The sequence below is a fragment of the Mixophyes fleayi genome, chromosome 3 (assembly GCF_038048845.1).
Source record: "Mixophyes fleayi isolate aMixFle1 chromosome 3, aMixFle1.hap1, whole genome shotgun sequence".
NCBI classification, from domain to species: Eukaryota; Metazoa; Chordata; class Amphibia; order Anura; family Limnodynastidae; genus Mixophyes; species Mixophyes fleayi.
In genome coordinates, this window is record NC_134404.1 from 209799104 (window position 1) to 209825391 (window position 26288).

At 38.9% G+C, this 26288-nt stretch overlaps 1 protein-coding gene across 4 annotated transcripts in view; it reads left to right on the forward strand.

Moving 5' to 3' along the window:
* Positions 1 to 26288, forward strand: part of LAMA2 (laminin subunit alpha 2) — a 711555-nt gene that overhangs the window by 309762 nt on the left and 375505 nt on the right. For all 4 annotated transcript variants that reach the window (XM_075203053.1, XM_075203052.1, XM_075203054.1 and 1 more), the window contains exon 12: positions 2925 to 3101. In XM_075203053.1, the coding sequence (XP_075059154.1) occupies positions 2925 to 3101 (177 nt within the window). The remainder of the gene's footprint in view (positions 1 to 2924; positions 3102 to 26288) is intronic.

A 26288-nucleotide genomic window follows, 5' to 3' on the forward strand; every position in this document is an offset into this window, starting at 1 on the left:
TCAACTATCTGCTACCTGAGAGGGAGATCATATCTGTTAGTTGGGCAGTAGGTCAGTGGTTTAGGGTTGTAGGAAATTTGATTTAAGTTTGTCATAAGGCGGGATATTATTCAATTATCATCTATATTGTCAATTCTACTCAATTCTCTTTAATGGTTGGTCATCTAGTCTAATCCCATTTGTTTATCCCCAAATCACTGGGATTAATATATTGTTGTGAGCTACCACACTCATGTCAGTCATGCATCTGCCCCTGAATTGTGTGGCTGGGTATGATCATCAGAGTGGTAGGACTGAAGGAATATGTGGTTATTTAAATGATCTATATGTATAGATAATTGTATTTAACATCAACATTTTTTTTATGTTTCAGTTGTCAGCTAAACCAGTTAAGAGCCACTGTTAGTCTCAAATTGGTGCTATTCTAATGTTCTTTTTTCTGTCCAGAATTTTTTCATTGCACTGTTTAGCATTAAATACACTGGGGAGTCTTTTGCTAACACTGCTAGTTAATTTATTGCTCCCAGCATTATCCTTTTGTCCCTTTGGAATAGAGGGGAGACAGGTAATGTGTTTGAGGTTTACTGAATTTACTGGTTTACTGGAGTGTTCTGATATATGTTTGAGGGAGGAGTGGGGGGGGAGGCCGGATTAGGTGACATATCACTAGCTATTAGAAGCAGAGAGAGAGAAAGATGGGTAAGAGGATTATAAAGTGTATGACCTGTTATTTTCTGGCGACAGGAGTAGACTGTACCAGTTAAAGTGTTGACCTAGACATTTACAAAGCAACAGTGACCTCTCCAACTCATCATGGCCCCTGTGTATGAAAATGTAAAGCGCTGAATTGCTGGTAAAAACATCAGTGGGGTTACCCCTGGTGATAACCCATCTGGGCTTTTAGTTGCATTGCGCATGTGTAGGTCCAGGGCCGGATTTACCGCTAGGCAACCTAGGTGCCACGAGTCGGGGGAGGGGGGGTCGGGTGCCGCGAGTCGGGGGAGTCTGTGTCACATGGGACATGCACCACATGACAGATGCCGTCCCATGTGTGAAGGGGATGGAAAAATATAAGTTGGGGGAGGGTAGGGGTAGTATATTAATAGTGTGTCTGTGTGTGTGAGGGGCCACTGTGTGTGTGTGTGTGTGTGTGTGTGTGTGAGGGGCCACTGTGTGTGTGAGGGGCCACTGTGTGTGTGTGTGTGTGAGGGGCCACTGTGTGTGTGTGAGGGGCCACTGTGTGTGTATTATGTGTGTGTGAGGGGCCACTGTGTGTGTGTATTATGTGTGTGTGAGGGGCCAGTGTGTGTGTGTGTGTGTGTGTGTGTGTGAGGGGCCACTGTGTGTGAGGGGCCACTGTGTGTGTGAGGGGCCACTGTGTGCATGTATTGTGTGTGTGAGGGGCCACTGTGTGTGTAGGGGGGGGCAAACCGATATCTTGCCTAGGGCCCCATGAGGTGTAAATCCGGCTCTGCTGTTTCTATATCAGTGTATTTAAACATAGCAGTTGTCACTTGAGCTATCTGTCTAGCTGTATATGTAGACAATCCTTTAATTGCCCCTGCTTCTGACCTCTTGTTTGAGGCAAGCAAGCAATTGTTAGTGTATTCAAGAATGCTATTTATCACAGAAAGAAAAGAGTGCAGTGGTGACAGTTTAATATTGGATCATTTGGAGCAACAGTCTGAGGTCCTGGGTTTTAAGGGGGCCTGGAGATTTCCCACTCAAACTCAGGAGTTTGCTGTGGATATTTACACAGCTCAGGTGGGGGCTTATTAGCATGGTGGTGTAGAGGCGCATGACTTGGACACTGCCTTAGGTTGATGGTAGTTTTAATCTGTCACAAGTTACAAGAGTAAGTGATGGACAGATGTACACAAAGTGCCCTCATCTTGCAGCTTATACACTGTGAAAAAAACATGTGTGAGCCTAATCATTTGTGAATGACAGGAAAGAACTTTGTATTATAATTTGAATCACCTCCAGGCATGCATCTAAAATTATAATTTAAATATTAAAGACATCAAATAGTAGTATTCAGTGTACTTAATAGTAACTGTAAATGACAGAATAATTTAACATTGGGTAGAGAATGTATGAATATGTTAAATATGAATTATTCTACCTGTTTAGGAGCCGCACATTATTAGTATATAAAAAAGGTTTTTGTAATAAACCTACATACTTTAGTGTATAAAGCTTAGTAAATCAGCTTTTTCCTTATATGATGATGACAGACCAGTTTTCCCATGTTTGCAATACATAGATGCATAGATTTTATAGTATTATAAATTATGTATATTTAGGTTTATTGTAGATCTGCCTCCTATCCTTAATTTACATGGTTCACCTCCCATCCTCATGAGCGACATCACTTAACTGTTGTTGTTGCTGTACAGTATGTACTGTAGTAAGTAGTGATCATTTAGCTTTGTAAGTATTGAGTAGTGGTAGAACTCCCTCTTTGTGTGCAATAATCCATGCAGGTATGCTCTATAGAATCTACAGTACTTAATACTCAAGTATTGTAGATCCTATATATTACTTAATAGTCAGGCCCTTCAATAAGTATTAATACTTAATACGTATGGAAGTGCTTGAGTATTAAGTACTATAGATCCTATAGTGCTTAATACTTAGGGAAGTGCTTGAGTATTAAGTACTATAGCATCTACAGTATTTAAGACTCCGGCACTACCTACTTAATACTACTGCTACTATAGATTATATAGTACTTAATATGCAAGCGCTAACTTAATTGCTTAAATGAAAGTATCTGAAATACATTTTCATTGTTTTTCAGAAAATGAATGTGAATTTTATATCAATAGGTGCCACTTTACATGACATTTTGAATTCATTGGATAATACATAAATCTAAATGGATCTTTGACTACTTTGTAACAAACCGTTTATTTCTTCAGATCACTGATATGAATGGATGGTACCTTACAGAGTTAGATGGTGACATCAAGGTTTCACCTAGTAAGGATAGATTTGATGGACCCCAACAACTGAGCTTTAGCAATGTGGATGCACAATCTCAAGGGCTGCTGGATGTCATTTACTGGGCTGCTCCGGCTTCCTATTTGCACAATAAAGTAAGGCTTACTTTTACACTCTGTTTTCTTCATTTAGTGTGATTATTGTTTTATTTTATCATGCTGCTAGAATCAATGCTTTTGAACTTTTGAGAAGAGATGGGAATTTAAACTTCCTAGAGTGACATCTGTATGAAATAGGAGACAGTAACTAATATAGATCCATATTTGGACAGTGCTTCAAGCAGAACATGAATGCTGCCAGTTCTAATAAGTATATTACCCAACAGGGAGCAGCTAAAACCCACCTCCAACTTACTGCATCTCAGCTAAATAAATGGCAACAATATAGCACTTATTGAGCCCTTGGTTACATTTGAATTATTTTAATAATAAAAAAGTAATCTAAATAATTAATGATGTGAAATTGAACAGAGCACTGCACCTGCTAACATGCTACCTTAGTCATTGCCTTTTCTGGTCTTTTCACCAATGCAGCCATATCCATTCTACCTTGTAGAATTCTGCATCTCAGTGCACAGTACCCTCTAGTGTATGGCATCCAACAACAATGCATTTCTCTAACCTACTACATTTAGAGCTAACCCTGTTCTCAGCATTGATAATTACTGTTAAAATGTGGTACTAGCCACATATTTACATTTATATAGATCATTTGGGTCATTTTAATACATGTCTCTTTTCCTGGCTATTTTCCTGGACAAATAAAATACAAATATCCTTTTACACCAATTCATTGCTTTAAACATCTGAATGTCCCATCCATCTGTCGTTTCCCAAAGACAAATCACAATTCTATAATTGCATATACTAAGCTTTCATCAATAATGAATACACATTATTTCATGCTCTCCTGTAGATATGTATTATCATTTTATCTCCATTCAGTGAATGGAATAATCGTACGAGTATGCACACATTTTTTTTTTTAAACAACCAGGGTTTTTCCCCCTTATGTATGTGGTCTTTTGTGATTTAGTATCAGGCTTTTCTATCTGAATGAAACAATTTGACTTAATAAGTGAACCATATAAATTTTTGATACTTCAATAATACTGAAAGCTCTTACAAATTACCATAGTACATCTTAACTGTCATGTTACATCATGTGAATTATAGTCATGATGACATTTCTTACTCGAATGATTAAGTATATTACCATCACAATAATTCCTGCAGGTTTGAATTGTTATATATTTATTTTCTATTTATTTCTGACAGGGCAACCACATTACAAACTGTAGTACAAGGCAACTGAAAGATGGTATTAAAGTGTATGAGAGGATCAGGACTAATAAGACTTAATGAAATATTCTGCAGGAAGTAAAATTAGTACATAACTTTCACTTAATTGATATTTATGGCATAAATTATTTTCAGCAGGTATGTTTGATAATATATTATTTATATAAAGATCCAAAAGACTCCAGGTCTTGTCAGTGGCTGGTACAATGAGATATCTTTACCATGCTCTTCAAAATGGCAGAGTATATTCAGAGTACTAGTACAGTTTTACAGTTTCTTACAGTTTTTTTTCTTCTGTCTGTTGCACTTAGACTTTCCTGGCCTTCTGTAGGAACAAGGGTACATTTGATAGTTATTGATATAACTATTAGCATATTTGTGTCTTTGAGTTTTTTTGACAAATATATTATGGGGAAATTTACTAAACTGAGGTTTAATATACAGTAGGGAAATTGCCTTACATTAGATATAGTTTTTAGATCCATATTTAAAGGTGGAAAGTGCATCTGATGTGTGGCAGTTTTCAAACCTCTAAACCGCATACGATTTAGGCCAAAAAATACCCCCCAAAAAATTGACTAGCACTGGGCCCCTCCTGGTATTACTGGTTGTTGGGTATCAGGGTAATATGTTTAAAAAATATTGCAAATTCTTATGGCCCTACAAGTGCCAGCATGCACTTACAGCTCTTTAGTGTTTTTGCAAGCAGGAGCTTGTAGGACTACAAGTGCATGCTTGCACACTTGTATGACACAAATATGCCCGATAAATGTTGCCCTGCTATAAAATAAGAAATAATGCCTCTATTAGCAATAATATAGTAATTCACCCGTCATTAACCAGTAGTAATGTCCCCATTATCAATAATGTAGTAATGCCCACATTATTTACAATGAATTAATGCGCCACTCAGAAGAGGCCTCCTCTTTGCATTGCTGGACCCCATTCACAATCGGGCCTCATAGCGGTCACACCCCCTCAGGAACTGGTAGGCAAATGTTAGCCTGAGGGGAAGGGGGGGTGAGAGTCAGCTCAGCAGCCTCGTAGAAACATTTTAAAGGAAAAAAAATGCATGTAGCCCACTTATCTGGCCCATGACAGCCCACCACTGGCGGATCCAGGGGGGAGCGATCTGGGCAATCGCACCCCCTAGCAGGGGCTTGCTGACTGTGGCTGCACACTATGTGCAGGTCCGTTGGGCAGAGACAGGCAGACAGAGAATACTGCCCGGCTGCTCTGATTGTGTTTTAAACACAATCAAAGTGGTCGGCCAGCATACTCTCCCTGCCTGTCTCTGCCCAACGGACCTGCACATGGTGTGCAGCCGCAGGCAGCCTTAGCTGTCAAAAAGGGGGTGGAGGCTAAATCGCCCCTCTAAAATAATATTCTAGATCCGCCCCTGCAGCCCACTATGACAGCGACCTGAGGCCCCCTGCCTCTGAGCACAGCCAGTACCTGCACCCACTGCACTCCCATACTCTCTGAGGGGCCCAATCATCCCTTCCCCTTTGTAGGCTGAGGTATTAAGGACGGTACGGGAGGGATGTTTTTTTATCTACTTTTTTTTATCCACTTATCTTTTTTTTTCTTTTGTGACAGACGAGATAGCTCCAGCAGCATGCAGCTTGGCAAAATGGTGCTTGTGGAATGGGACGCTTTGCAAGCCAGCCACGTCTCCAAATCACAAACGCAATTTTAGACTTTGCGATTTTGTTTCATTCAATTTGTTGTGCAGTTTTGTCTTTAGTAAATCACACAGATTACCTGCTACACATCAAATAGAATGAAAACCTGCAGATTGTACAAGCCATGCATTAGTATTTCCACCTATATGTGGCTTTGTGTACACACTCTAAGACTCATAATGTAATCTCTTACATCTATCAATGTCAGGTTTCAGCCTGGGCTTTCTAAAACCACAAGAAATAATGAGGGTGGGGCTGAACCGCGCTTCCTATATGTTAATGTGTGGGATGCTGCCTCTTGTGGTAATACTTTGTAAAAAAAAGAAACCCCTAAAGAAACCAGAAAAATATAAAGGAGCAGTATTACCTGGCTCAATGGATGATAAAAATGAACAATAGTCCCTGGAGGGAGGAGTATGCGATAATCAAACGTATAATATATTTTACAGTATTTATTGATCAAAAGGATAAAACATATATATCATATATGGTGTGGACCAACAATTTCCTGGTATGCTCCAGACTAAGAAGGAGGTCAGGATTCCAGATTGCCAGAGGCACAAGGCAGTCCAGGGAAGCAGACAGACTAGCTGAGTCCAGTAGCCAGGCAGAGGTCAGGGACACAAGTGAACAAGCATAATCCAGTAATCAGGCAGAGGTCAGGGCAACAGGCAAACAAGCAGGGTCTGGTAATCAGGCAGAGGGTCACAACAGGAGATCAGACAGCAGCAAAGCAAAACTGAAACAGGAATAAACAAGAGACAAGCAGCTGCCAGGTATAAATGATGAACTGTACAGAGCACAGATTGAGGCAGGTATTTGAAGCTGTGAGACAGGTGCAGTTCTAATCAGGTAAGGAGATTAACTCCTACAAGCATGGTGTAAATTTTAGGGGCAGAACAGCAGCACCTCTGGTAGATTTGAGATACTGCTGCCACATACAAAGTATAGGCAGAGTCGTAACAGTGTTTGAGGAGTTTCTGGGCCCCCTTCCCTTAATCAGCTGTCACTTCACTGTTGCTGTATCATGGCAGCGGTTTTCTGTTACCGTTCTCTTCCCAGGCATGAGATGGATGAGATGTTTTTTTTATTAAATATCATATTGTACTGACTAGTTTGGGCCTTGCTGGACTCTAGAAGCCCAGCACTGGGGCTTCAGTCCTTGCTAACCCATCTCCCCCCTCTCCCCACTGCCTCTCGTTAGCCCTGGCTGTAGAGTGTGACAAGAATTTTGTTGTTGGATGCTCTCAGGTAATACATGTGTAGCTAACTTCCTTGATTGTGGTAGTTTCAGTGCTCTAACCCAGTAGAAAAAATACAAGTTCATTGCTGATATCTAAAACCCGTGTACAGACCCAAAAACTTCAAAGTGACCAGAAAAGAGCATCAGGTCGGAAACAGTGTGCTTTCTACACCTATCCTCTGAAGCATTTCGAAAATACTAATTGAAGAAAAATCATTGCTTAATGGGGTGAGATGCCATCTATATAGAATATTATACTCTCTCTGTTGGGTTTTTACACACACTGAGTTCTTACCAGATTTGATACAAAGCTTTCTCCTCTGTCCATCAGGAAGGGATAATTAGAGGTCATGTTCTCAACTCCTCATATAGCAGTTTCAGTAGGAAACTATGTCAGTATTCAGGTCCCAGTGTATATACAGACAAATTGATTTTCTGTGTCTGTGCAGACTGGATAGCTATATTATCAGCACAATGTAGGATCCATTGTATAATGTTGACCCTTCACGGCCAGTGTTCCCTCTAAGCTGAGCAATCTGGAAATGATAGAGTTAAACCTGTATCTTACTAGGAAACATCCTGCAGATTGTGAATGCAAACCTTTCGGGTGCAGCCCTCATTAGAGTGACCTTTTAACTCTTTCCTTTCCAGATTGCTCAGCTTAGAGGGAACACTGTAGCGTGTCACCAACAGCCAAAAGGCACTAAGTGACGTGGATACTATTTAATTATCAAATTATCATATAGGGCTATCTAAGATCTGTTTAGGAGAAAGAGATCACCAAACAGAAAAGGGGAAAACTGCATAAAGTGTCAAAACAGGAAGTGAATGAGGGCATATTTGAAATAATGTTATAAATAAAAAGTTGGAGCTGGAGGTATAGAAATTTTTGTGTGGTCCATATGCCACATTTGGAAATAAAATATAAGAAGGGATCACACCAAAATAGAATAGAATAGACACAGAATTTAGTTCAGCTATAATCCATGGTGAAAAAGCCTGAGGGGCTAAACAAAGTGGGAATGTCCACCTCAAACAAATAATAATTTAGGATACTATTAAGTAGAGCAAAAGCACTTTGCAATTGGCAGTGGTAAGGGAATCTCATAACTGCATGTGTGGCTTTGCTCTGGCAGTTCTAATTTACGTTAAATATTGAGAACTAAGACTAAAGTACAATAGCAATAAGAAAAGTCAAAAGCGCAGAAACAAAAACATATATATCTTTTTGCAACAGTTAAAAATAAGTAAGAAAAATGACTTTGCTTTTCCCCAGCCTTCCTCTCTGCCATGGCTGAGATAGAGTTGTAGTTTAAGAGACATTCTCTACAGAGCCATAAAGTATGATGGTAGTGATATGCTCAGCTAGTTTCTCAGTGTTCTGCTAAAATTCTCATTAAGTAAAAGGAACTTTAGCAACTTCTGAGTTCCATATATTTTGTACTGTATCAGTAACCAGCATCTGGTCTGTATTTCATTACACACAAAAGGACACAAAAAAAGATGGAATTACAAATGTGGGAATAGTTAGAGATCCTATGAACCGAAAGATTACTAAAGGAGAGATAAGCTATTTGTGAATTCTGTAGAGATGCACATCTCTCTACAATGTTTCGATTTAAAGCGAAACATGACTTTGAGAATATCTCTTTTAAACAGAACAGACATCAGAAAATAAATGTTTTAAAATTCAAAATTAAAAAATGCCATATGAGCTCAAAACAGAAATGATAATGTTTTTTCACTGTACCAAACTGACTTTTCAGACAAAGGCTTTTGAATGTATTTGACATATTCTAGATTTAATAAATAGGGATTAATATGGAACTTTAAAAATTTCAGAGGAGAGTGAAATGCATTGCATTGTATTTTGTAGTAAGGTCTGGTTATGTATAGATACTAACAAAAATATTCAAGGGCGGTCAAAGGGCTAGATTTACTAAGCTGCGGGTTTGAAAAAGTGGGGATGTTGCCTATAGCAACCAATCAGATTCTGGCTTTCATTTATTTAGTACATTTTACAAAATGACGGCTAGAATCTGATTGGTTGCTATAGGCAACATCCCCACTTTTTCAAACCCACAGCTTAGTAAATCTAGCCCAAAGAGTTGCCTGATAAACATGTCATACCCAGCACTTTGAAAAGGAGGCATCCACTGTAGGAAAACCATGTCACCAGGCTATTGTTTTGCATTATCACAGAATCATCACACATTTATATATGTAAAAGAAGAGTTTTGAGAGAAAATAAGGGAGTTATGGAATAAAAACAAAAATAAAGGCTCAAAATGCATACTAACCTTTGCAAGCAAGATTAGTGATAGTTTTGTGCAATATAGGTACCATTATGCAATTATATGTTAATATTTGTATCTAGTCACCACAATGGCAAAACAATATATTAGGCTTATGCCACTATACTATGCATATCACTGAGAGCTGCTCATTAATAAATATATATATATATATATATATATATATATATATATATATATATATACATATATATGTGTGTGTGTTGCCCATGTACCCTGGAGAGAATCTTCTTGGCCCAACCTAGAGTTGGCCAGCAGCCAGTGGGATGTGGTGAACCAGTATCCCTTCTGAAGCCGGATGGTGTCTACAGCATGGTCCCCAGTCTAGTGCTGCATGTCCTAAATGGTTCCATGTGGAACCAGTTGGTGGTGCACTGAAAAAATTAAAATTGCCCCTCCTTATACTGAATGTCTCCTAAGATCTTGTCAAAAAATAAAAAAAATATTGTAGGACTCACTGTACTTACTCTCCTTCTATAGGCAATCTTTTTATTTCTAATCTGGCATAAATTTCTTATTACAGTCGTAGTAAAAAAAAATCCCTTCATTTTATCCAGAATGGCAGCATGGCATGGACTTAGAGGTTCTCAGAAGATATTCTACTTTCCAACCAATCTGAAAGGTGTAGGAAACACAAATGGATTGGTTAAAGCAGTCAGAACAGAAAAAAGATGCTGTAAAATAATTATCTTCTTAGAATATCTAAGAGACTATTGGAAGTCATACCCCTTCCAAGTGCCCCCTGCAGCAGGGAAAATATCAAGACTAAAGCTAGGCCTATTATACTTACTCTTATTTTCATTGATGATTTTCTATATTTCCCACCATGCTGTTCAGCTGCTGAAGCTGTACTGTGTACACACATTCTAAATTAGTAAGAGGCTTTTCTACGCAGGGTCTCCATAGCAACAGCCATCTTTTACTGCTACTATTTGGTGAAACTTGACGTGCATTGAACTTGTTACACGTCATCACTGCTCTTTACCACTAATTGAAAGTACAGCACTTGTTTTGTTTACTACCCCTACAGTAAGCTACGAAGAGCAATAATGAATGATGAGATATAAGAATACTATAAACTATAAATTGTATATTGCAGTGAGGAGAAACCTTTTTTTGCAACATTTACTTAAAAAAGTTTAGTAGCATCTGTAAATTTGGACACAGACTACAGATTCGGGTCGTTTTAATTGCATAAATGGTGCATTGATCACATTGCTTGTCTCTAAACTAGGTTTACTATTAAGCAGGTAGGGTTAATACAGAGCATCTTCTACACCTTGGAGGCACCTGACAATATGCTAAGTAAAATGTGTTCCATTTGTATCTAGGCCCTCTATAAGACTATAATACACATTGGACCTCATGCTGTTAGATAAAATGCTAGCTGGGATTCAGCAATAATCAAATGTGACGTAAAACTGCTATCTTGGGTATCATATAAAGTAGTCCATTATTTGAAATAGTCCATTATTTATATGCTCCACAGATATAATTCAGTCCCATGTTGGCATTATTAGGAACGTAGATAATTTAGTTTATACATTTGTAAAATAAGTTACATGTAATATAAGTCAAATTGTCTCTGTAAAGCATCATTTGTATGAAAATGGTTTATTGAAAGTCTAGGTGTATTTACTATTTAGACGTGTTTAAATTTGCCTCTGCTTTACTGCCTCTTCGAGAAAGAAGATTAGAGGCACAGAAATGTGATATATAAAGACGACTAACACTGGTACTTAGCTTCTAAGGGGGAGATTTAATGCTGCAAAATGTAATCTCTTTTCTTAGTGGAAAAGTAATTAGTTTCACGTTTGGTTTCTTAAATTGCAGACTTCTGTAATATGACACATGAAATAGTCACTGTGTTAAGTAATTACAAGTAAATGGGCGCTTTACAACACAAGGATTAGCAAAGTCATTGCAATCAATGAAGCCCTGCCTGCTTTATTTTCTGATGGACATTTTCTAGATGTCCTCTCTTTTTTTCATTCACAGAATTTTTGTTCGGTTTACTAAACATTTAAGTACTGTCAATATGTTATCTTGAAATACTGAAGTTGGTAAATATTTATATAGTATATGGGAACATCTGGATTCATCACTAGAAATGGGAAAAAATAAAGCACGTGAAACCATTAACCTACAAATTATGCAATTTGAGAGGTACATATACACCTTTTTTTCCAAGGAAATGGGATTTCAGGTTATGATGCATCATTGGCTGGCTAAATAAAACACATCCTTAGATTTGTCTCTATTTTATGAATAAATACAAAAACAGGGTGGATGATAGCTTAGTGTCATACATAACACACCAGTTTTTTAAACATGCTACTGACATCAGTACTGTTCCTCACAAAATCTTTCTCTGAAAATCAGTGTCCGGAGAGAACTATATTATAATTGCTAATTTCCCTGCTCAGAGGCATCACAGAAAATCCCGTTCACTGTGAGATTCCACAAGAAAATGTCACACTGCATGTCACACTGCATTTACTTTGATTCCCTTCCACTCATGTGCTCCTGGTTCTTAAAGGTGTACTCTGCCTGTGTCTAGGGCTAAAATGTTCAGTAACAGGAATGAGAATATTCCTGCGTGTACTTAGGAGAGAAATTATAAATGTTATTACAGATAACTTGGAGGCATGTATCTAAGTTATAAACTGCAGCAATCCTTTAGCTTAGTATTGTTAGAGATTTGCTGTTTTTATATTTCATACTGGATTAGAAATGATGTACTATATCAGTGTCTCCTGTGGAAGAAAAATGAAAAGCATCTTTATAGTAACTATGTTTACTATTCAATAAAAAAATGTATTTACAATATGTCAGTGGTAAAGCATTAGTACTGATTGATACAATATATACAGATTTGGCAGACTGTAGTGCACCAACCTATGACATTTCTAAGTCTTATCGCAAACATTCTTTTTAAAGTAATTCTGCCTTTAGCTCCTCACTCTTGTTCAAGCAACAGGGTGTGAATATTGTATAGCCAGGGCCTCAAAAGCTGCAATGGAAAACAGAAAATGGACCACAAAGTTGGGTAGAGCATGTACTTGGAGGACAAAGAGAATTGATAGAGCCTAGAGGAGCAGGGGAGTGTATGGTAAGGGGAGCTACATTCACTGCACATGAGTCAATATGGGGGAAGTGATGGGCCCGGGAAGGGAAGGTGCGTTCCGCGTACAGCCATGGGGCTCAGACTTGGTTAAAGGCGTAGCTCCTGACGTGAGTCATGAAGGTAATAAGTAATCTCTTCCATAGCAGCTACATGCCAAACCTGCTTTTTTTATGGCCAAGAGAGAAGGGGGCTGGGAATGTTCTTCTAGTTGAGAGTAATGATGGACTTGGCGGCCATCAATATGTGAACAGTCAATTTCTTGTAAAATTTGTCTAGGTCCTTGGGAGGGTAACACAATAAGCATACCCAGGGGTCTCTTGGAATGGGAGGCTCCAATAGAGAATTTAAGAAGCAATGGACCAATTCCCAGAAGGGGGCGGTAATTGGGCAAGTCCACCACATATGGAGCATTGTGCCCCTGTGACCACAGCCCCACCTGCGTCGGGTGAGCAGGATAGAAACATGCTATGGAGTTGAGTGGAAGTGTAGTACCAGCGGTAATAAAGTTTTTATGAAGTCTCTTTGAGTTTAGTTGATATGGAGCTTTTCGCAATTCCCAGGCTTATGTCCTTCCAAGCTTCATCATCTGGGGTGGGGGTGTGCAAAGGTCCTTCTCCCAGTCATCCTCATGGGGATTTGGAGAAGGAAGGGCAGTAGCAAGAGGGATACTATAGAGTTGAGAGATCATACCTTTGGCTAAGGGGTGTCGTTTTCAATGAGTTTCAAAGGGTTATGAGGTCTCATAGGACATATGTGGATGGCAGGGAATACAGGAAATGGTTAATTTGGAAGAATTCATATGGACTAAGTGTCTGGGATGGGGAGATGTGTTGAAGCTCCGCTAATGGGATCCTATGGTGTTACTTGGAGAAACCCACCAGGAATTTAGAGCCTGCTCAAGTTCAGAGACAGTATCTTGTAGCTGAGAACCCGGGAGGGGACACAGGGTTGTGCCAAATGGAGGTCAGGTGAGATATCACCAAGGAGAGTTTCTGCTTAAAGCAGTGAGAGTCCCAGAGTGTAGTGTTGAATTTGAGGGTTAAAAGCAATTTGGAGAAGGGGGAGGTGAACAGGGGATAAACCCTACAGGGGGACAAGGTCAGTCAGGATGATGTAGGCCGATTCTATGTCAAGCCATGAGGTGGAGCCTTGGGGGGCATATGAGGCAATAATTTGGGACAGATGAAAGGCCAATAAATATAACTTTACATCTGGGAGACCTCTGTTGCCTTCAGGGATTGAATGTTTCAAGATATTGTCTGAAATCCTTGGCGGTCTGTGATTTCAGATGAAACGGGTGATGACTTTTTGGATGTTGGCAAGCAGTGAAGCAGGGACAGCTACTTATAATGTTTGGAAGAGGTATAACCATTTGTGAAGGATATTCATTTTGACAGATATTATCCTGCCCAGCCAGGAGATGATAAGACGTTTCCAGAAGGCAAGGTCGGATTGCATACTGAAGAAGAGGGGCAGGACTTTTTTGCTTATGAGAAGATCATAGCGAGAGCTGAGAAAGATTGCCAGGTATTTGATCTTCTTGGTCTGCCATCTGAAGCTAAAGTTACTCCTCTGAAGGTCAGCTTCCTGAGGGGAAGACATGAAGCAGCATGGCCTCTGATTTAGTATAGTTTATTTTGTATCCAGAGATGACACTGTAGACCTAGAATGTGTTGTTGAGATTGGGGAGGGAGATCGTTGGTTGGGTTAATGAAAGAAGAGTGTCATATGCGAAGAGTAAAATCTTGGAGTGGGTGCTCGACACCTGCATGCCCTGAATGCTGGGAATGGTTCTAATCTGGGAGACCAGGGGTTCAATTAATAATAATGGCCTTTAGGGAAAAAAGGGATTGTCAAATGGTTATTTGGATTTTAAGAGAGAAATAAATTGCATCGATCCCACACCCCCATAGAATACACAGTAGATGGGATATTAGGCTGGGTACACACTATAGAAAATTTTGCCCGATATGACATTTTTAATGATTTTACAGATGACAGAGATAAAAAAAGGCCATATCAGCATGCCAATTTATGTGTTCACACTATACCCGTTGTAAAAGATTACATTCAGATCTAATGGGAATCACACTCCTCTGCTCCGGGCTGTAGACAGTATTGATCTATGATAGGATTGGGGGTAATCTACCCCTATCAGGTAAACACACTCTAGTACTGAGGGCAAGGTTCTCCAGAACCAGCGTAGATTATGTGCAACAAATTCTACAGAATTCCAAATACTGTACTCTTATATATAGCTCCCCCTCACCCCTGACTGCACCCAACTCTGAAACAGGAGTAGTAATAATGTGCAAAATTATTCACCCTCTCCTCCACATGTCTCTATCCCATTCTGTCTTTAATTCCATTTACTCCCAGAAGCACTGTGCCCAACACCACAAACTTGTGAATCTCACCATTATCAGGTGTGTTAACCTCTGCATATTGGGCCAAGTGCAGTAGGCAGCCATTATCTCACTCGCCTCAACCAGTTCGGGTAAACAGACAGTTTTTCTCTTCCCCGGTAACCTTTGAAGCTGCCCTAGAATTTGCCCATCGACAGAGTCTCAGCCTTTCAAAACGGGGAAAATTACCCAACTCTCTGCCCAACATGAAGGGGCATGAGGGGAAGAACTTGCAATGATAGCTTTGTAAATCATCCCAGGGCCCCCAGCACCTCAGCACTTCTCTGCAGCAGGAGCACTGCACCCGATTCCTGGGGCCCAGATAGAAGAAGACGGCCCAGGGGGCATATGGTGCAGGATCCGGGCCACACAGTTAAAAACAGTTCTAGGTTTTCTGGAAGAGAGGGACCTGAGTTGGCATCACACAGGCAGGGACCACTCACTCACCTGCTGCACAGTCACTGATCACATGGAGAGGTACAGTGCATCTTTTGCAAAATGCAGTAGCATTCACCCACTGAGTTATAATCTACAAGGTGCATAATGTAATGGTCATGTTGGGCACACAGGCAGAATGCAGATGACTCACTCACCTGCAAATGTTAAGGGCAGCGTGACTTGCATCCCTCAGCTATGAAACTTCTTCAGGTAAACCTTGACAGAAATTGCTCACACATGTAGCGAAAGCAAAATTCTGCTCCAGACATCAAGTTAATGGATCCTGCACAACCTCTATTCCCATTAGCTGCAGCAGTAGGAGAACTTTAGGGAAGTTATACTTATACATGGCTAATATGACTCATGCTTTATACTCATGTGAGGAGAGGATACTAGAGGCACTGGAATTAATGTTCACAATGTCTGGGTTTTTACAGCTGCAGCAAGTTCGCAAAACGCTCATTTAAAGAGCACTCAATGTTCAACTGAGTAAGCGTGTGCTGACTCTCTGCTGTGTCCCTGTTTCTAAGGCTCATCCTATCCCTTGATCACCCTAAACAAAAGTACACCACAATCCTTACATGAGGCTGTGGATGATCACACTCCCTAATTTGGATCAGTTTAGGCAGCTTCTCCAGTCTTGTGTGGCTCTAGCCTGTAAATTGGCTTCTGGATTTGGGCTAATTTGTATACTTGGATTGTGGTGAGTTTGCAGCAGGCTCTGGTCACACGCCTTACTGGCTCTGGGCCCCTGACTGGGCTCTCTGGATCTGGCAATTCTCTCTATGGATAATAATTTGAGAGATATGGATGGTGTTAACCCCAAGACACTTACCCATTGACCTGCTCTGTAACCCATTACTGGATCTGTAACTGAGCTGGATACACAATGTTCTATGTCACCTTGTAATTCGTGCTGCCTCTGATGGGTTAGTGACCTGGTCTACCAGGTCTGTGTATGCCAGGACAGTGCAAGGATACAGGATATCCCTGTATAGACTGAGCCAGGACAGTGACAGAATACAGAATATCGCTGTATAGACTGAGGCCGGACAGTGACTAGTTACAGAATATCCCTGTATAGACTGAGCCACAACACCCTCGCAGCGCCCCTGGACAGAAGCTGACAGGTGATGTCAGCTAAATTGAAGTTCCAATTCTGCAGAGTGCATACACACTGCAGAATTGCAAAAACATTGTTTCATTGTTGAACGAGATTTTCAGTTCAGTTTTAAAATCTCGATCAACGATTTAATGTACTTTGGAACAATAATCGTTCATCGTTCCATTGTACACACTAATGTGATATCAGGCCAATCAGACGTTTATCGTCTGATTGGCCCGATAATCTGCTGAAAACACTGTAGTGTGTACCTAGCCTTAGCTTTATACAGGGCATGCTCTATCAACATCTATAGAAATTTAGTGGACATAATATGCATTATCACAATCAACTAAGACTCTAATTATTATTTACAAACAAAAATGCAAGTAGTCCCCATAGAACAACAGAATTTTGAAGTTGTAATTTTAATTGATCTTTGTCTCCAGATTTAACTAAAGATTTGAATTTCCTAAGGTTTTCTCTCTTGTCAAATAGTGCAATTTAAAAAATGTACATTAGTCTGAGCAGCAGATTGATCATCTGAGAATGAACTCACAAGATCCAGTATAAACTATACTAGATGTACTCGTCAATATATTAAGTATAATTCAATTGTAAAGATTAATAGGCCTTAAATTAAGTTAGTATACTCAAATTCATGCTTTTGGATTTGAGTGTTAATTCCAAAATCCAATTATCAACCACATCTGCACAAAAGGCCAAACAACAAATTAAGTATAAGCATGTGGTTTAAAAATGTTCGGAGGATGCCAGCTATATAGAAAGCTGGCTTGTAAAATTACCTCCTCACAAGATCCCTCTAGCGACAGTCGAATTTTAGCAGTTAGGGGTTCTACAAACAGGGAAACAGAAAAAAGGATAATGGGCACCCCATACATGTGCCTTTTAAAATTGTAAATTAATTATAAAGTGATCTATTAAGCAAATCCATGGAGTGGAAGATAAATTGTTATTGCCTAAGTCGAGGCTACACAAATTGGCTTACTGAATACGATATAATATCTGCCTAAATCGTTATGCGCTTGGCAAGGATGAATCCCACTTAAACTTGATCTGTTATGTGTGGCAGAAGAGGAGATTAGGGTTAACCATGATTTTAAAAAATAAATGTAAATTTCCATTAACTGTAGAGAGTTTAGACCATAATGTTATCAGTTATTTTCATCCTGTTTTTTTCTGTATTGAGACAATATGGGCCTCCAAAGTTTCAGGGGTGGGTGTTTGTCCATTGTTAAAAAATCTCAAGATGTAAGAAACAAAAGCAATTATTTTTGTAAACAAACATTTGTTTGGTGTAGTATAGGTGGATAACCTGCCTGGGTGTTAAATATTTGTTTAGAATAGGTGCACTATTTATACACAACAGCTTGCCTTTTATCAATGCTTTTTCTAGAAACCATTTATAAGAATGTTTATTTTTGTTAAAAGAGTTAATATTTTAAGTGTAAGCTAAGAACATGCTTAAGGCTTCTTGTTGTTGAAAGTTGCCTGCGGTATCCATAGTGAATAACAGATGATTAAATGCTGAAGTTGGGAAGTATAACATACAACAGTTACCAATTTATAATCTGATGAATTATTTAAAGAACATTTTGTTGTGCGATCAAATATTACCTGCAAAATACACCAGATCTCCTCAAGTCACATCCAAATCTAACAGAATTGAACCAATTAGACTGACTGTCTCTTTAATGACTTGTGACCTATCAGTGGTAATAGCTTATTATGATGATAGATGAACCCATCTCTCAGGCTGAAGTCTGAGTATACACTTCAGCAGTTCTCCTGAATTAAGGACCTAATACCTCCCTAGTTCACATCTCTAGAAATGACAGCAACAAGAGAAGACACTATGCATGAGGAAACACACATGATTGTTTCATTCAAAGGCAGTTATTTACCATTTTATAGAACCTTATTGTATGCCCGTGCCTTGCAAGGTGCATGCATTTCACATATAAAATCATTTTTAAAAAAGTTTCTGCAAGAATCTTAGTGCTGCTTGAGCAGCTTCCCTCAAGTCTTACTTCTATATAAGAAAGAGCTATCAATAGTACCTTACAGTTTTGCAAGTGACAATTTGCAGTAAACTTAATTTTAAATTAGAGAGCCCACTTAGAAATATTTACTATCTATGTCTAAGAGAGGAAAAAGATGCAATTGGACATGTTTGTTAACTACTTCTCAACTGCTAATCCCTATTTACGTCCTGTTAGAGTCCATTGTATTTTGTCCAGACATTGATAAATGGGTTGCAATAATGGTGGTTCTGCATTGTGGTGCTGGTGAAATCAATCTACATGTGCCCAGAAAGTAAGTGCATGCATATATTCGTTTGCAGACTTGTGTGATTCTGGCATTAACGTCCGCCTTCACCTGGAAAGATGGGATGGTGGAAGGAAGGGGTGTTCTAATGTTGGAAAAGTACCGTAAAGTCATGCTTGTGCAAATGTGGCTCAAGAAGACCTGCAGAAACATGCATATATGTCTATTAGGATTTGTATCTTTCAAGCCTGATATGGGGCAAGTGCAAGTACTCACTGATGTTGATGACTAATTGTACACCAGGAGCATATGCTGCTGATGTGGGCACATCTCAATATGCATATAACTCTCCATATGGGAGAAAAATGCTATTTTTCAATGCTATTTTTTTAAGAGTAATTCACTCCCATTTAGTGACCAACTCTACATCAGGCTCAATGTGTTATCAGGCTGACACTGGAACTAGGTTGTCACTGATAGCCTCTGTTGCCAGCTCTGTGACTAAACTGTTAGATCCAATTCCCGGTACATGATCAATAAAACACAGTGCTTAATCTGTGTACTGAGTTCCCCCGATGCAGAAATATTGTTTATGGATTGGGGTTGCCCTAGAAAGTAAATGACATCCTCCAAGAATGACAGTCCATACCAACGCAGGAGAAACACAACCTATGGATAGACACATTGCAATTTGAGGCACATGATCTCACCAAAGAGGAATTCTCCATTGTGCATTGGACATTTTGCATTATAAATGACTTTCTCAATATCTATGGGACAGAGGTTTAATTAACAAATAAGAAGGAATATTGGCCCAGTCTATTTAAAGAGGGGCAAGTCCATGGGGTGTGAGTCATTAATATTCAACATGGGACCATAATACTGAGAATAGGTCTGGGAAAGTGTATGGAAAATCATTTAAAATGGGTAGAATTTGAATATCATCATCATCATTATCATCAATGCATATTTTCACCCAACATGTTGTACTCACGTTGCTTACTTGAGACCTAAAGCTATTTGGGTGGATTTTATGGCTTGAGCAAACTACAGGTCACATGGGTGTCTCAGATTTTAATTTCCAAAATGGCCAAAACATGGGGCGCTACAAAAGAATGTATAGTATAAATGAATTTAGGCTTCATAATATTATTTACAGCTGGGTCAGCTATGTTTGTTGCACTTTCTTTTTAATCTTTATGCTATTTATTTTATTGTTTGCATTGTCATGTCTAAGTCCGGTATCAGTGGGCACATTAATAATTTCTGCTAAAGAGCCTTTTATATCTTTGCCATTAAAAATGTTTCCAAAATATCCAAATAATTGTAACAACATACAGTATGGATAAATAGAATTTATGTTTGCAGTGTATGCCCTTTATTGCAAATTTTTTTGTTCAACTATATCTGAGTGTTTTATTTACTCTAGTGGTACTGAACAGTTTCTGACCATAAATAGAATAAAATCTTAGTACAGCAAAGTAATGTGTTTACAATTCCTGAAAAACACAGCTGCGACATGACATTACATTTCCAGGAAAGCGGATATTATTCTCTAATTTGATTAAATGTTTTATGTTTAAGTAATGTTTAAGTAGCACTTAAACTATCATGTACAGACCCATATCTCTAAATCTCTATATTTCTCTAAAGCTCAAAGTGGGCATTTTATCAGGCAGCATTCTAGAAATGCACATAGGCAACAGTTACTGTATAATCCTATATTTTAGTGGAATAGATTATAAGCAACATTTTGAATAAGTGTCTATACTGTTATTTTTTCTCAGTTTTTTTATTACTTATTTCTACTTACCAATTTTATATTATTTATGTTATCTATGTATAATGTTAATATGCCATAAAAAATATAAATGTGTGAAATTGTTTCTAAAAACAGTTGACTGCTTATCCTACTGAATAGCCAGAAGATGCACTAGAGGTAGAATTAATTCTGAATCACCACAGAATTTTCCTTTCCTATAGGTTCTGCTAACAGAGTTGCCATTATCATGATTAATAGTATACTTAGTGCTAAATTAAGACAGAACTCTTTGGGGAAATGTTTTGACATCTAAGATAAAGCCTAATGAAGTTCATTATCATCAACGTTATTACAACAAATACCTAATAAATTAAAAATGAAAGGACACTTGAGAAAACGTATTATTTTTCTATAACAGCAAAATCTTGATAACGAGTTAGTAATGTGCAATAAGGAATTTAGTAATGTCATTTCATAACTGCATGTTGTAATTTATATTTCTACTAATACACAGCTTAATTAATTACTAAAGAACACACAGATAACATAAGGCAGTAAATATCAGAAAAAATATATTGTTTTACCAAATTAAATATGTCTATGACCATATTTTGACAAGTTCAGTGCTTAGTTATATACTATAAGCGGTGCAAACCCATCCATTATGTTCCTGAGCTATACTAGGCACGTTGCATGGCCTTTCTATAATATAGTTTCACTACTCATCAACCATCCAATGTATTTATAACAACTCTTTAATTGTATGTCATGGGCCCATTAACCAAAGTCTCCAGCTTTGAATACTTATATTATAGTAGAATATGTTTCAGCTTATCATTAGCGTTGCTTTATACCAAAGGAGTGGATTTAAATAGAGAAGGTGTGAAAATAATGATTTGACTGGTCTTCTGTCCATAAGGAAAACAATGAATTATTCGTAGAGTGTATCCTTTATTAAGTATACCCAGCATGGAAGATTCATGGACCAGGAAGAATGTAAAAAATTTGCATCAATGTACCATTCAACTAGACTAGATCATGTTTAGGAATTATAGCAGATTTGTAATATGATTGTGGCTAATACTCTATGACTTAGAAAAGTAATCATTTTGGATTAACTGTATTTAAAATTCTGGGGAGTTTGGAAATCAGCCAATCACCTTATCTAAATCTTCATTGATTGTTTTGTCATTATTTATCATAGTAGGATCCAACTGGTAAATTAGTAAGATCCGTTTGGTAAAGGCAAATTAGCAATGTGGGTGACAAACCTCAAAAGTTTCATAAACTGGTGAGTCCATGAAGATCACGGAAGTAGAGGACACAGTTAAGATTACCTCTGGAGAAAAAACAAAGCCATTGTCAGGATAACAAAGCAAAATAAGCGTGTTTGTCTAAATATGCTTCTGTTTTTGTAAGGTCTCTAAGGAACAATACATTCTAGCTTGTACACTGGTGAATGGAACCCTATTCTGCCGAGCGACTAGTTTAAGCACAAATGTCAACTCTTGCAGTTCACAATATTAGTCATTGACTTATTGCACAACAATTTTGCAAAGTGACAGGTTCCCGAGAATACAATTGGGAAACATTATGGACACTCACTGGGTAATCTTGTAAATACTTTTGTAGGAAAGGGTTCCTTTTGGGGATCCCATCTGTTAAATTTGCCTTAGGTGTTAGACATTTAGATAAGGGCAGGGGATATTTTTTTTTTCTTGCTTTCTAGTTGGGAGATTAAGTTGTAAAAGTCACAACAGTGTGTGTTTGTAATGACAAGACAATATGTATGATGTAAAATCTATAAGTTTAACAATATATTTTTATACAACACCATAACCTTATATAGTATATTCAATGGTAAAAAGCCAGTAGTACTTAAGTAAAACCTTATTTGTGCTAGCATCTCAGAAATGGATTCTACATCATTATTCTGTGCCATGGATTGACAAATCTTATGTGGACAGGTGACCATAAAACTTTTTTTTTAATGCATATACTTTTATTTTTGGGGTTCCCCTCTAATAATGAAAATGTAGCCCTCCAATCCCAAATAAAGACACATCCCACTTTGCACCCCCATGTAATAATATCAACGCTAATAGTTACTTGGGGCCTGATTCATTAAGGATCTTAAATGAAGAGGCTTCTTATTTCAGTCTCCAGGACAAAACCATGTTACATTGCAAGGGGTGCAAATGAGTGTTCTGTTCTGCACATAAGTTAAATACTGCCTGTTTTTTCATGTAGCACACACATATCAACTTTAAATTTCAGTGTACAAATAAGCTATCAAGTATTTGTGTGCTACATGAAAAAACAGGCAGTATTTAACTTATGTGCAAAACAGAACACTCATTTGCACCTCTTGTCATGTAACATGGTTTTGTCCAGGAGACTGAAATAAGAATCCTCTTCATTTAAGATCCTTAATGAATCAGGCCCTTGGTTGTTAAACACTTCTCACTAGATTCTGACTAGAGGGGGAGAAAAGAAAGGGTGGATACTACTGGTCCTGAAGAGTGGATGTATTCTGTAGTCAGGGTGACAAGGTCTCTGGGACAAGCAGCACACCATGCAGTGGGAATTCCCCCCCATTACAGCTACCTTGACTCTGAGACAGCCCAACAGTTTGATAGTCTAACATTTGTAATGTGGCTTTTTCTCAAATGTAACACTAAAATGAATACCCCCTGTGTATTAATTGTAATTTAACAGATAAAAGTTGATAAAAGTTAAAACCAAACAATTCAGGAAATCCCACACCATTGGGTTTTCTCTCAACCTGTTATAGTCCACTACATTGATACGGAACTCAGGACTTCTGCCTTTTAACACTGGGGACATGAGTTTGATTCCTGACCATGGCCTTATCTGTGTGGAGTTTGTATGTTCTCCACTTGTTTGTGTGGGTTTCCCTTCGGGTGCTCCGGTTTCCTCCCACACTGCAAAAACATACTGGCATACTGGTAGGAGAATTGGCTGCTATCAAATTGACCCTAATCTGTGTGTGTGTGTGTGTGTGTGTGTGTGTGTGTTAGGAAATTTAAACTATAAGCTCCAATGGGGCAGAGACTGATGTGAGTGACAAGTATTCTTGTACAGCCCTGCGGAATTAGTGGTGCTATATAAATAAATGATGATCATGATGAAATGATGAATTCCCTAGCCCCCTTTTGAGCCCCAGCTCATCTTGCTCACTGCCACGAACATGGACATCTGCTCTGAGGCCTGACACACTCTGCAAATGACGTGTTTGCTTTCTCTACTGCCACATGCTCCTGACAGACCAGGTATCCATTACTGCCCACAGTGGTCTCCACAGCCAACGGATGCCTTCCAATGGCCCCCCTGCTTGTGGTCCTGTGCTCGTGCCCCCACCCACAGATCACCTTCACGACAGCGGCCATCGTGGTGCTCCTGCTGGTGCATTGAATCTCTCTGGTGCCTTTACCGTGATCTCAGTGCCTAAGACATTGCCACAGCACCCTTTGTCTGCGATCAGTCTGTAAATAAAAAAATACTCCTGCACAGCTCTTTCTGTACCTGCTGTTAGAGCACTGCTCTTGGTATTTATTGCTTACCCTTTTGTACTGAACAGTGTACTATCCATCCAAGTGTGATTCTGTGTGGAGCATCTCCTATATTTATACACTTTATACCTCACTGCTCAGGTGTCTACCACAGTACAGGACACTATTCAATCCCCTATCACCAAGAGCCTTACACCATCTCACTCTGCAACTGACATCTTATCACCACATGTTGCTGTACTTTTGGCTCACCCTCTGACTATGTTTTTTTGCTCCTCTAGCTAGCTGTAACATTGGGAGGTTCCCTCACTTTCTGATTATTGCTAGTCTGTGAATACATGTGAGTGCACCTCTACAGTCAATAAACCTACAAGCAACTTCAGTCCTTTCCCTGTCCTTAACATCTACACTGTCTTGCACTCCACTCTATAAATCATATTCTCAAAGGCAAAAAAAATCCTGCCCAGTTTGAAACTGTCCTCATTTTTACTAAACTTAAATGGAAGATCATTTACCAGGCTCCACTACGTCATCGCCCCACCCATCTGATTCTGACCAAGAGGATTCTGGCAGCTCTCAATATACTACCATCTCCTCAGAATTAAAAGATATCATTAAACTTTAAACAATTCAATCTGAAGTCAGGGCTGTTATACAAGAAGAATTTTTTTTTTTTTTTTTAAAAAACAAAGACTTTGTATAAACAGAGCTAGCTGCTTTGGGGTCCAGAACTGTTAAATTTGAGCAAAAAGTCAATGATATCTGCCACTTCCAGGAATTTGTTGAATCAGAATTGATGGCAGTTCGCACGGAAATTGAATCTTTTAAAGAACACTTAGAAGATAGGGAAAATAGAACATGACACAATAATATCCGTATTCAAAGCGTCCCCGAATTCGTGGACAATGAACTTCAACTTCAATATTTATAAGAACTATTTTGCCACTGTCTGCCAGATGCTTCAGCAGAGGATGTTCAACTGAACCGGGCTCATAGAGCTCTTTGGCCTAAATCAACTTTAAACCTTCCCTCTATGGATGTCATAGTGAAGGCCAAGCTCTTAAGATCAAGATGCCAGAACAAGGTCTCTCTCTCCTCATGACCGTTGGACTCACTCAACCTCTTTCATCCTCCTCCACCAACCTGACACCTCCAGACCCTCTCCCCTGAAGGCAAGCTGGACCAGTGCTTAACGGACATGCTCCATAACACTTATGTACATTTCCTGACTCTCGTTCTCATTGCAGGTTGCCATGTCTGACCTGCTAGAGTGCCTGTTGTTTTTTCTTTCTTTTTTCTTTTCCTCTTTTGTTTTCCATCGAACAGTGTTTACAGTTTGACTTCACATTTCTATGTCTGTGCCAGAGGCCATACACTGACAATAAGTATGGTAGTTGTCTCTTCATTGTATGTTTGCTACGCAATGTGATTTTTATATAATCATGGTAGCCTTTGTTCTTCCACATGCCTGGACATAACTTACTAACAACAGGTAAATGAATGTTAATTGGGAATTCACTGTATGTCTTGTGCTATCGTTTCATGGAGAAACATTAAAATCCTAGGGATGTTTTCTCTTGGTTATCAGGGTGTTCCCCTGCGCGCTAAGGTATCGGTGACCATGACCTGTTATTCCTTAATGTACTGGTTTCCACTACTTTGCTAGTTGTTTTACTTGCACTAGTTGATGTTCCATTAATCTACAATCTGATTTGTAGATGTTTTTTATATGTTGATATGTTCTTTTATTGCACTTCACACTACAAACTCACATGTTTTGCTTTTGTTTTCATTGGGACTCCCTGTAATGTTCTCTCTGTTCAGCTACTACCCCACAATTTCCCCACGTACACAGGATGTACTGCTTTGCATCCTTGGAAGACATTCTCTGACAGTCAAGTTGTCTTCTTTCCCTCCACCCTAATTCCTCCAACCCCTGTCCCACACACCCTTCCCTTCTGGATCGTTCTCTCCAGCTACATCTTTTTGAATTGCAACACCACAAGCTCTCCTGGAAACCACCATGAGATCAAAACTCCTCTCCAGAAATGTTAACAGCCTCAACAGCTCTCAGAAACGCGC